Source organism: Phacochoerus africanus, chromosome 1, assembly GCF_016906955.1.
Source record: "Phacochoerus africanus isolate WHEZ1 chromosome 1, ROS_Pafr_v1, whole genome shotgun sequence".
In the NCBI taxonomy this organism is placed as follows: Eukaryota; Metazoa; Chordata; class Mammalia; order Artiodactyla; family Suidae; genus Phacochoerus; species Phacochoerus africanus.
The window spans coordinates 5,282,332-5,295,594 of record NC_062544.1 but is presented as its reverse complement, the minus strand read 5'-3'; the positions used below and the strand labels follow the sequence as shown (position 1 = coordinate 5,295,594).

The following is a 13,263-nucleotide window of genomic DNA, read 5'->3' as shown; positions in this document are numbered from 1 at the left end:
CTTGGGCTGGCAGCTCAATGCAGCTGAGGCAGCCAGGAAGGAGCTAAGGGCTAAAAGTGAGTTGTTAACAACACCCCCCCGACAGCTGGACAACCAGTCTTTCTTTGAGGGTATCTGGGTGGTCCCCCTTCCTGTCTATCACACACAGGCATAAAGTGGGAGGAAGAGAATCCAAACCCAGGTTCCACCTGAGACCCAAGTGCTAGTTCTGTTTACCATCCCACAGTCTTGGCCTTGTCACATCACTCAGGAGCTGCTAGAAGGTTAGCAAAAGTGACTAAGCCAGAGGCTGGCCAGCAGGATCTCACATCTCCCGGGGGAGACAAATTGATGAACGTTATTCTCATAGAAGCCATGCTGCAACCACTGCCTCCCACAAACATGATGAGACTGCTGTGGATCTATCATCATGCAGTTACTGTTAGTAACACTTGATGTGTACCAGCTGCGACATTAATCACACACACCAGGCCCAGTTAAGTCCTTTTCATTATCCTCTCATTTAACTGTCTGTGCTGTCCTAGGAAGAGGTCATTACCATTATTTCTACTGTGCAGATAACTAGGACCATCTCCAGCCCTGCGTCTCCTTAGAAGGCCTCCCCCTGCCTATGCGTCCCCGCTGTCCCCATTGCTCCAACTCAGGGAGTATCTCTGTAGTCTTTAAAGCCATCGCTTAGAATCAGAACAAAGTTCTTGCTGAAGTCAAGCTGCAGATATACTCCTCTCTCAACTTCGCACAACTTAGCAGAGTCATCATTTGTCCTGCAAGTACACAGGAGTCTATTCTGGGTGATACCCCATGGGGGCAGGGTGCTGATTTTCTCCTTGTCCTCTAGGGGTTTTAAAAAGCATCACTGATGGTTTAACAAATGATTAGCAATCAGTATCTTTCACAGTCTACCCTCAAAAATAAACATTTGGAAGGGACAGAGCCTCAGAACTCTGTGCATAATGGCACAAAAAGGCATGAGTTGGTGAAGTACCAGGAAATACACCTGTCCAGATATCAACAGGTAAAATGTGCCATTCAGCCAACATTCAATCAACCTGTAGTGATGTCTCTCATTTGACATGAATCCATTGCTTTGAATGGACAGAAACCACAGAACTCAGGAGACAGATTCAGGAGGAGGACAGAGATGGCTGATGGGTGGTGGATGACGGCATTTCTCACCTGTAGAGAAACCCTTCTTTTTCATGCCCTTTTGACCAAATCTCCAAGGTAAAACCCATTGTCTGATGGGCTTCTCTTTACATCTCTTCCTTCTATCCCCTCCCCCAAACAGTTCACCTGCCTTTGGAAGGCAGGTCTCATGCCGCCAGTAGTCAACCAGTTAATCACTCTCATGAAGATTTTCTGTCTCAAACATTCTTTTTTTTAAAATTGAAGTCTAGTTGATTTACACTGTGTCTTAGTTGCAGGTGTACAGCAAAGTGATTCAAGATTATTTTCACTGTAGGTTATTACAAGATATTGAAAATAGCTCTCTGTGCTATATAGTAGGCCCTTCTTGGTTATCTGTTATACATGTATACATATATGTTTGTGTATATGTGTCCACTATATGTGTGTGTGTATATACACATAAAGTACTGGGTATCTGTTAACCCCATACTCCTAATTTATCCTTCTCTCTCCCCATCCTTCCCCTTTGGTAACCATGAATTTGTTTTCTATGTCTGTGTATCCTTTTCTGTTTTGTAAAAACGTTTGTTTGTATCTTTTTTTAGGTTCCTCATATAAGTGACACCATGTATTTGTCTGTATCAGATCTTATTCAGTAGGATAATCTCTAGGCCCATCCATGTTGCTGCAAATGGCGTTATTTCATTCTTTCTCTTAGGGCTGAGTAACATTACATTGTATATATACTTATACACACCACATCTTTATCTGGTCATCTGGCAATGGACATTTAGGCTTCCTTCATGCCTTGGCTATTGTAAATGGTACTGCTATCAACACTGGGGTGCATGTATCTTTTCGAATTAGAGTTTTCTCTGGATAGACGCCTAGGAGTGGGATTGCTGCATCATATGGTAACTCTATTTTTAGTTTTTTAAAGAACCTCCATACTGTTTTCCATAGTGGCTGCACCAATTTACAATCCCACCAAGAGCGTAGGAGGGTTCCCTCAAACATTCTTGAAATTGCCAGAGCATTCTTAGATGATCTGCTCTCCTGCAGGGAAGTGCTAATTTTGTTCTGCTGTTCACGTGCCCTACCAAACTCTTTGGTGGCATGATGGTGCACAGTTGCTGTCATTTAGAGGCCAGGGGGGCTTATCTGTCCAGCTGGGGGGAGGATGAGGACGGAGAAAGGAGAGCAGAAACAGAAGGTGCTCTTAGATGTGCTATAGGATTTAGTCACTTCAGGCGCCTTCCCTGTTCAGCCTCTTCTCTATGCTGACCCCACTCCTTCCAAATGATGACGTCTTCAGATCCGATAAATGATAACTCGTTCAAATAAGACACGGATAGACCTGATCAATAGCTGGATGCTACCCAAAAGGGACAGTGACACAGTCTCTTTTTTCCCCCTTCGTGGAAAATATTCATCTCTTGAGCTTCTTGAAAGACAAAACAGTAGCAACAGAGATTCAAATTCCGAACAATTAGTCTCTTCCACAGCCAGAAACTGGGCAGCTGGTAACCTGCTGTTTTTCCTTTGAGCTTCTCAGATTAGATCCTAAATGCAATTTAATTCCAGACTCCAATATACAGTTCCTGAATTATACCCAAAAAGAATCTGTTAGGCAACAAATCTGCATCATTTGTTACTACTGATTACACCCTTGCCACAGACGACAGGCTATATTTTCTATTTTAGGTCCCAAGTAAAAATTTTCAAATTGTACCACAACGTAAATATATTAAAGTATCCACCGCCTAAAGGGATCCTATAAAATTTCTCTGAAATATGAGGAATCCTGTTAGAAAAATCAATAAGCACTGCTCTGCTTATCTTCCTTAATAAATATGGATTCTCATATAACCCGCTTGCTAAAGAAATCTATATTCAAATGCCTCCCTCTCTCATGGGAAAATAAAAGATACAGAAAATGAAAACTCAAACCGTGCTAGGCATACCAAGGAAATAAAAACTAAGAAAGGTGAGCAAGTTCAAACCAAATGCAACTGTCATACGTAAACAGGGATATTTGGAAATTCCATGAGGATGTTTCCATACCCTGCTGACAGTGGTACTGACCTCTGGAAATACAGCAAATGGAGAATAGACAAGGCGCATGTTTAAAAGGAAGTAAAAGCTACACAAGCACAAGGCTGCAGGCTGGACCAAGCTCCTGACCAAGGTGGCCCACCAACTGCCCCTGCCTGGGAGGCAAGATGCTGCTCAGCTTCCTAATCTTGTCTAATGCCTGCAAATCCGCCACCCCCCAGGACCCATGCAGGAGGCAAACACCACAGCAGGAGGCAAGGGCTCTCAGGCGCTCTCAGGCATTTTCCTAGCCTCAGTTTCTCTCTGCCTTGATAGAAGCACAAGCAAAAAAGACTCCTTGCTGCTTTGGCGAAATTTTCAGTCAAATGTATGTTATCCGATCGATACAGGTAAAATTCTTATTTTCTTGCTGATCATAAATTGTTAAGGGCTTTTGGTGCTAAATTTATCATAGATAAACAAAATATCCTTCTTACTCAGTCAATGCAAAACGGCTGTTAAGTTTCCTAATAGCTAAGTAATTTATTCCCTTTGTTATTTGAAATCCACTTAGGGAAATAAAATCAGAAAAGAATTAGAAGAAAAGGTGCCCAGATCAATACCAAGGGAATCACAAGAGTAACTGAAAAGAATCCCTCCCTCCTCCCCCATTCTCCTCTCACTCCCTTCCTGTCCTTTTCTTCCCTCTGGAATTGCTCAGTACCTGGCCCTCAGGTGAGACAGCAAAGAAAGCAGCTGCTAGAAAAGGGGATGGGGGAAGCCAAATTCACCCAGAGTGACAAAGCCAGGCTGGGTGCCAGGAGTCCTTGCTGCAGGCAAATTCAAGCACAGGAGAAATGCTTGCAGAGATGGGGAAGGCGGGCACCCTCCCCTGGGCTGGATGTCATGCCCCCACCTGGGGGATGTCGGGGCCTAGGCTGGGGGAGGGGACACCTGCACACAAATGGGATGTCAGAGCCCCTTAGGGAGAGGGGATACCCTCAGATACATGGGATGTCATGCCCCCACCTGAGAGAGGGGACCCCCCCCCCATATATCCTCAGGTACACGGGATGTCAGAGCCCCTGGGGAGGGGGACAGGGTGTGGGGAGGGGAAGCTAGGCCAACTGAGAGTTCACCTGTGTGGGGGGCGGGGCTGGCATTCGAGACGGGAGACTCCTCACATGCAAGGTTTTGCCAGGTAAGTCAATGTGTGAAGGACCACGAGAGCCAGATATTTTTCACTATTGATCAAAGGCGCTACAATGGAAAGAGAGGAAAGTGGCATGAGACGTCCATTGGGTTGGACGTGGCAAGATCAGCATGAGGTCGTGCCGTTTAATACGCATGTAGACACGCATGTGAAATGCGACGTGTGTGGGCCTTGCCTTGGGGTCCTGACATCCCACAGCCAACGGAAAGCCCTAAGGCCCAGATCTTGCCGCGAAATGTCATTCTTCACCAAAAAGAACCAGGGCTCCTCAGAGAAACAGCTGACTTCACGGCCAAGGCAGGGAGGGCAGCATATGAGCCCCACATAGACTGTGCCGGAAATCGAGGAAGTGCTCAAAGACTCCCCAGGACAAAGGCACATCTCGAAGCGGTACCCACCGCACAAACCTGGAAACACACGGACATCACAATAAACAGAGATGGAGCTCCCGCTGTGGCACGGTGGGTTAAGAACCTGACTGCAACGGCTCCTGTTGCTGCAGAGCTGTGGGTTTGATCCCAGGCCCAATGCAATGGGTGAAAGGATCTGGCTAAGCCACTGCTGTGGTGTAGGTCGCAGGTGTGGCTCGGATTCACTCCCTGGCCCAGGAACTTCCATAGGCTGTGGGTGCAGCCAGGAAAAAAAAAAAAATAGAAACACATAAATAAATAAAAATAAACAGCGATGGTAATGGTTTACAGCCTCCTGAACACGAAACCATGTAGATACTAATAAGTCAATGAACACACGAAAAGTAATCTGTGGAGAAACAGATTATTTACCTAGTTTCAAAGCACCTCGCCGCAAAATATGTACTAATTGCAAAGAGGAAAAGAGTCATTTCAAAGTGGAAAAGCCTGATGGACAGCCCCCAAGAATAATGACCACTGTCAACAGTGGGACAAAGTGGACGTATGCGCCCCGATTAAACGCGATGAGAACACACCAGCCCTCTTGTGGATCCTGCCACAAGGCATGTAGCCTGCATCCATCCATGGGAAGCACTGCACCCCTCACACTAAAGGACAGCTTACAAAATAACCAGCTGGCCTGCAGTCTGCCCAAGCGTTAAGACAATGCAAGCCGGAGTTCCCGTCGTGGTGCAGTGGTTAACGAATCCGACTAGGAACCATGGGGCTGTGGGTTCGATCCCTGCCCTTGCTCAGTGGGTTAACGATCCGGCGTTGCCGTGAGCTGTGGTGTAGGTCGCAGATGAGGCTCGGATCCTGCGTTGCTGTGGCTCTGGTGTAGGCCGGGGGCTACAGCTCCGATTCGACCCCTAGCCTGGGAGCCTCCATATGCCGCGGGAGCGGCCCAAGAAAGGGCAAAAAGACCAAACAAAAGACAATGAAAGCCAAAGGCAGTCTGCGGCATTGTTCCAGACTGAAGGACACCAAGGAGCCTTGAGAACATAATGCAGTGTGTGGGCCCTTCGGCTCTAAAGGTCATTCCTGGGAAAGGCAGAGGAACACGGACCCCGTGCGCCTCTGATTTTGACGGCTGCATTGTGACCACGAAGGAGCAGTGTCTTGGCGGAAGGACGCACAAAGGTATGTGAGGTCAACAGAGCAGCAGATGGGCACCTACTTGAAAGGCTTAGCGCAAAATGACCTGAACTTGGATTTGCAAGACAGGTTGGTTTGTAAAAACGTGTATTAGAGATGATACATTCTGTTTACATGTGTTGGGAAGGCTCATCCATACGTGTCAGGTATCAACGAAATTTCCCTACGTAGGAGACCCATTAGAGCCCGAGAAGGAATGTTACTTCAAGACAAATGCCGCTGAAATGAACTTCCTGAGAAAAATGAACTGTCACACAAGATAGAAGGAGAATAGGGTTTCCTATTAAGTTAATATTTTGGTAAACAGCTAAGTCACTCCATGCTATCACCGATGACCACTGTTCAAAAACTGGAATGAAACGAGAAATGATTTGCATGGATCGACCGTGAACGAAAGGCACTCTTTTCTTTGGGGGGTTAGAACGCAGGGTTATACGAATCACCACTGACAGGCACCTCATCCTTTATCTCAGACCGATATTCTTTATTTAATTTAATTTTATTTTTTGTCTTTTCAGGGCCACACCCACGGCATATGGAGGGTCCCAGGCTAGGGGTCGAATCAGAGCTGCAGCTGCCAGCCTACGCCAGAGCCACAGCAATGCCAGATGCGAGCCGCGTCTGCGACCTACACCACAGCTCACGGCAACGCGGGATCCTTAACCCACTGAGTGAAGCCAGGGAGCAAACCTCCGTCCTCACGGATGCTACTCAGATTCGTTTCCATGGAGCCATGACGGGAACTCCCTGATCTGCTTTATTTTAAATTGGCTTGCTTTAAACAACTGCACCACAGAAATAATATCACCTAATCTGTGGCTTTCTGTCTTACATACACTTTTCATAAAAAGAATTGAATAAAATGTTTTCCTCGCATCACAAACCAGTGTTAGTTTTAGATGAGATTTCCAGCAGTGGCCAAAGGTACTTAAAGCTCTTCCACTTCATTACTTTGATGTGTCCCCAGGAACCTTCCATTTTAAAACTGTTGGGAAGTTAAGGAACCTGACTCCAATCCATGAGGATGCGGGTTCAATCCCTGACCTCACTCAGTGGATCAGGGATCTGGTACTGCTGTGAGCTGGGATGCAGGTCGCAGACTCGGCGTGGATCCCATGATGCTGTGGCTGTGGTGTAGGTCACAGACACGGCTCAGATCTGGCACTGCTGTGGCTATGGGGTAGGCTGGCAACTACAGCTCCAATTCCACCCCTAACCTGGGAACTTCCATATGCCGCAGGTGTGGCCTTAAAAAGACAAAAGACAAAAACCCAAAAACACTGTTGGCAGATTTTGCCTTTCCCAGCTCTTGAAATCACCGTGCAATTGTTTCTAAAGGGATGGAAACCTGACCTCATCCTCTTCTCTTCCTTTCAATGTTATTCTTAGATGAAATACTATGGAATGAAGAATTTTTATTCTTTTGCTATTCCAGAGTTATCCTAACTCTGTCTGTTCACTGATAAGAAGTCATTTTTTTTTGCTGGTTTTGAAAACTGAGTAAAGAAAAATTTAAGAGTACACTCTTTCCACATTTTTCTTTAACCAATGTAAGAAAATAACGATGCTTTTAAAAAAAAAAACAAAACAACTCAATACGGTACTTGATATCTAAAATACACCAGGTTCTTTGCAAATCACTTTCTTTTTCCTTTTTTTTTTTTAACCCCATGTGATCCTTACAGGCAGGTATCCTAATATCCATTTCTCAAATATTTTTTTCTGTTATATCTGCACCAGCAGACACTTTATTCCTGAATGGGCAGAAAAGATCAGTACAAAACGTTCAAGAGAGGGAGTTCCCGCCATGGCTCAGCAGTAACAAACCTGACTAGTATCCATGAGGACACAGGTTCGACTGGCCTCGCTCAGGGGGTTAAGGATCTGGCGTTGCCGTGAGCTGTGGTGTAGGTCACAGACGAGGCTCAGATCTGGCATTGCTGTGGCTGTGGCACAGACCAGCAGCTGTAGCTCCAATTGGACTCCTGGCCTGGGAACCTCCACATGCCGCAGGTACAGCCCTAAAAAGACCAAAAAGGAAAAAAAAATGTTCGAGAGATGTGTTCCAGGGTAACCCTAAACCAGGAAGATGCTGTGAATGCCCCGATGCCTGTGTGACCAGGACTTTCCTACAGGGATTTTCGTAGTATAAGCTGATGGGGCCAGTTAGGTGCTCATTCCTAGAGAAAGCATAGCTATCACCCTGACCTGCATGTGACTGCCTGGGGCTGAGCTTAGTGGAAGAAGGGCACAAACGGGAGAGCAGAGAGATGCCCCTCAAATACCCTCATAGGAGGCTCTGGAATGCAGAAACAAAGCAAGTAGAAGCTGGGACAGAGCTCGTGTGAAAAGGAACCCTCCTTCCACCTCTTCCCAGGCACAGCTGGATTGCTTCATCTTTTAATAAAGCCCTCACCTTCTTTCACTTGATTAGTTATTGGCCGACCACTGCATGTGGCTCTGGCACTGCACGTTCCTGGTCTATGTCTGCTCTGCTCAGTCACAGGAAACCCACGGGAGACATGGTTACCTCCACTTCCTGGAGGGGACACTTGTAAGTAATGTCCAAACAAGTTATGTGAAGCTGCAGCCCACTGCACCAAATCAGGGGCTACTGCCTAAGGATGCTTCCCAAATGCAGGTCCTTCAGGTTATTCTGAATGAACGTTTGTTATGAGCGATGGGAGAGGAAGGTTGAGAACTGGGGTCCCTGGAGAGATTTCCAGCTAAGAGCGATTACTACAGACCCAAGGGTAAGCCTCCAATTCCATCCAAGTTTCCAAATACAACACTTCATCAAGTGAATGACAAATTGATTTCTTAGACCTACAGGGCTCAGGCGGACCCACATCTAAAACCCCCCTTTCAATGACAGTGGCGGTGTCCTTCACAACGGCTTCTCTCAGCCCACCGCAATTTACACACTGGCAGCATTTGTTACATTTGATTCCAACGGAGCAAAATAAAACACACTTTTTTTTTTTTTTTGTACAAGTGACAAAGAGACCCTTAGGAAGTCTAAACCCCTGACCCTCAGGTTTCCGGATGTCCCTAACGGGAAATCAAATGGCTTCTTAAACGCTTTGTCACTAATGAAGTAGAATGGCTTCACTGAAATGCCATTTATTAGTAAACCAAATCTGCCATTGCAACAGTTTTAAGAACTATGTTTCTATGTCCTTGGACTCATTAGAAGATAAAGAAATAGAGAAATCTTTTGTCCTCCATAAAGATAGGGTTTGGAATATCAAGGTAGAGAGAGATAGGGGAGAATTACAGATTTAATTGTGTAAGTTATTTCGCTCTAAAAATAAGAGTGCTAAATTATAATGCATAATAACAGCTTCTACCCATCAATCAGCAAAATGGAACTGCCATTTCTAATTTTCACTGTTGCTAATTGCTAAGCGACTGCTGGTTCTACTGGTTGGGTTGGCGGGGGGGTTGGCTGGCTCCCCATTAGCAATTGGCAGAGTCAACATCAGAGAGCAGGCCTGGAGCACCTGCCAGGTGGCAGTCCACAGTCACACTCTGAGCAGGTGTGTGGTGCCTCCCTACCCCTCTGAGGGCTGGGAAAGGTCACCATGCAGCGGTGGAGGTGCACCTACCTGCCAGACCAGGTGCTCCTTGGCTCCGGGTGTTGCAGACAGGCAGACGCTCAGCACGATGGTGTGGGAAGAGGAGGTGAGGACGCTGGCGATGATGGCATCTCTCATGTTGAAGGGCAGCATGGTGTACACCACGAAGATGATGAAGAGGAAGAAGGACACCTAGAGGTGGGGAAGAGACGGTGAGAGAGCATCCTGGACCCCAGCACTCCCCCTTCTCCCTCCCATTAGCGGCTGCACAGATGGCCATGAACTGAGCCACTTGAGCATAATATCATGACAGAACAAGAGGGCATGTTCAAACAAATCCACTGGGTTACAATAAAAGACTAACTAATGTGATGGAGGGGGGAAAAGGGTCTTTTTCAAAATTGGGGGATTTCCAGTTTGGGTATCCAAACCACTGCAGACATTAGGTTAATCTGAGAACTTCATGGGTATGGGTGCAAAGCTGGTCCTAATCGCTCAGGGTTTTGAGTCCATACTTTAGAACACACATCGGGATTCTCTCAGTTCTCCGTCAAACCATTTCATGAGACCCAGGGGCAGTGGATGGCTGTTGTGTGCAGGGAGTTAGTGGAAGTAGATGCAGGGAGCAGAGACATGGAATTAACATGAGAAAACAGCTTAGAGATGGATGATTCCCCTGGAGCGAAAACAGTCTGACAGTTTTCCAAAGGTTACACATACAAACACCATATGACCCAGCAATTCCACTCCTAAATATATACCCTAGAGAATTGAAAACAAGTACTCAAAGGCAAGTAGACACATGTTCCTATCAGTACTATTCACAATATTCCAAAAGTGTAAACCACACAAATGTCCAGCAGTGGATGAATGGATAAATGCCTATGGTACAGCCATACAATGGAATACTCTGCAGCCCTAAAAAAGAAGGAAGTACTGATACAGACTGCAATGTGGACGACCCTCTAAAACATTACACTAAGTGAACAAAGCTAAAGCAAAGGATCCTATATGTACGATTCCATTTGTATAAAACATCAGAACAAGTAAGTTTATAGAGACACAAAACAGATTGATGGTTTTCAGGGGCTGGGCAAGGAGGAATGGGAAATAACTGCACAGGAGAAAAAGCGCTTCCTCTGGGGTGATGGAAATGCTGTGGAACTAGATAGGGTTGGATGTACACCACTGTGAATGCACTAAAAGCCAATGAGTTCTTTCCTTTAACGTGGCTAATTGATGTTATGTGAATGTCGCCTCAATAGAAAAAAAAAAAAATTAGTGTGAAACAGCTTAAAGAAAGGTTTGGAATAGAAAAGAAAATGGTTTCGTAGATCATAAACAGGCCTCTTTTGTTACAAAAGGAGGAGAGGCAGAAGACCATCAAGAAGGATAAAAAGGTGATAAAGGACCGAGGTCAGATAAAAAGGAAGCACACGTGGCCTTTGGTGAGCTTCCACCCACAGCACTTCCCTCAAAAAATAAGTTCGTCTAAGGAAAGTGCTTGTCCCACTTTCACAGCGTGACCCGGGTTACTGAATCCTCAAGCCCCACACAGCGGAAGGGACATGGGGACAGGGCACCTGCTGTTCTGCTGGGCTCAGGGTGAGAGTTCGTGGGAAGGATGTGGGCAAAAGGGTCTGCTCTGGATTTAAAGAGAAGGAAGCCAGGGTGGAGCCTGGGTCCTTCCCCCCCCACCCCACCCCTGCCCCCTTAGCCACGGGAATCTGGACCGAGTGTTACAATCAAAGGGTAACTGGACAGAGGCTCTCAAGCTGGGTTTGCCAGCCTCAGCAACCCGCCACCCACGGCTGGATGATTCTTCCTAGTGGACACTGTGCATCGCCGCATGGCGAGTGGCGTGCCCGGCCTCTGCCCACTGGATGCCAGGAGTACCTCGCCTTCAAAATGGTGACAGTTGAAAAGGTCCCCAAGCCACCGTCAAATGTATAGGAAGTAAGATCACTTCTGATTGAGAACCACTAAGCTGGAGAAAATTTTCTTGGAGGAATGAGAGAAACAAATGCCACGTAGTCACGGTTCACTGAGAAAATTAAATTTACTTTGGAATCTCTAATAGCCAGCAAACTTACAGGAAATATTTTCAATTAAGGTCTTAGTATGTCTACCTGTAGAATTTATGCCAAACGCTTATGTCCTACAAGAGGTATTAAGTGAATATTTTCAGGTCTTGGAACTGACAATCAATTACGAAAGAAAATGTCTTTTACATATTTTTCTTCTAACACAAAAACTTTTAGCATCCCTTTGAAATCATTACAACTTCTGAACAGCTTAATTTTGGACAGCTGTAAAACTCTAATATGATTTCAATTAATACATACTCTGAAAACATTTTGAGCTTTGAAACAGAAGCAGGTTCAAAGCTAACGTGCTTATCTACCGTCACCAAATGGAGACTACAGGGGTTTGGTTTTCCAAATACGGTTGCTCGCTTGTGTTCCATTTCAAGTGAAAAAATGAAATTGTTAGTGGTCAATTAAGCAAGTCATATACAATCAAGTTTTGGATTCCAGGGGCATTTCAGAGCAACACTGGGGAGCTCAGCAAGGGTACCTGGGCAGCCTTCAGCAGACGGGGCGGTAAGGAACCAAGTCCAGTACAGTTTCAAGTGCCCCAGGAACAGTCAAGGACAGTCGCTTTTTATTAATCCCAGAGGGCTCTCATTTTTTTTTTTTTTTTTAGCCTGCTTTCCAAAGCAACCTCAAATAGGGCCATATGTAAAACCAAGATGGGTTTGGCACATCGAAAAGATGTGATAAAGTTAGGCTCCAAAACATCAGATGCAGCTCTTGGGTTTCCACGTTACCATGGGGACGTTTCCACAACCGGATTCTCCTTGGATGTGTCTCTGTTCAGAGGCTGAAGAGAGAGGAGGATTGATCTGGTTCTGAGACCCTGTGCAGAAGCCCAAAAGAGCCGCATCTGAAGTGGCCAGGTCTCTCTTAACTCTGGATGGTCTCTCTTAACTCTGGCCCAGCATCTGCCTTTTGCAAGCCGTGCTTATCTTCCCGTTGAAGGTCTACTTGACCTTCAAGCTTCACAAGTTTCAAACCAACCAAGAGCTTCTCCTTTATGTTCTTAACCTATTCTTCTTTGCTAACTCAATTCTGCTCATGATGCCTCGCTCTCCAAACAACTCTGGTGCAAAACAGCTGAGAATCACTTTTGACAACTCATCACATACACACGTGAAAAGAATAAAAAGTCTTGGGAGATCCCTAGTGACCTAGCAGTTAGGGATCCAGCATTGTCCCTGCAGTGGCTTAGGTCACTGCTGTGGTGTGCGTTTGATCCCTGGCCTGGGAACTCGTGCGTGATGCTAGCACGACCCAAACACCCAGATGTCTTCTGACTTGGGAACACTGGCATCTTGCATCTGTCAGGTCCACTCTGCCTTCACGTCCACTAGGTGGGCTCGGTACCTTTCCGTTTGGTAGAAATAGGGTTCCATGCTTTCTCCCCTTCCTCCTTCCCCCATCAGGAGGACACCGAGTGTGCATCCTTCCTCACTTCCGCCCATTCCATCCCCTCCTCCATGCTCCTGGCAATCCTTAGGACTCTCAAACGGATCTAGTTTTCCTCCTTCTGGAAACAGGGCAGAAAGGCACTGAGCCCTTTAAATTAGGTGAGCCCATATGACTTAACTGTGACAAAGGAAGCAGAAGTGACATGTGTCCTTTCTGGGTGGAAACTTTAAAAGCTAGAGCACAACTTGCCAAGT

The 13,263-nt window shown here is 46.0% G+C and overlaps 1 protein-coding gene across 2 annotated transcripts in view; it reads right to left on the bottom strand.

Moving 5' to 3' along the window:
* Positions 1-13,263, bottom strand: part of ADCY2 (adenylate cyclase 2) — a 420,540-nt gene that overhangs the window by 304,230 nt on the left and 103,047 nt on the right. For both annotated transcript variants that reach the window (XM_047768054.1, XM_047768133.1), the window contains exon 3: positions 9,549-9,710. In XM_047768054.1, the coding sequence (XP_047624010.1) occupies positions 9,549-9,710 (162 nt within the window). The remainder of the gene's footprint in view (positions 1-9,548; positions 9,711-13,263) is intronic.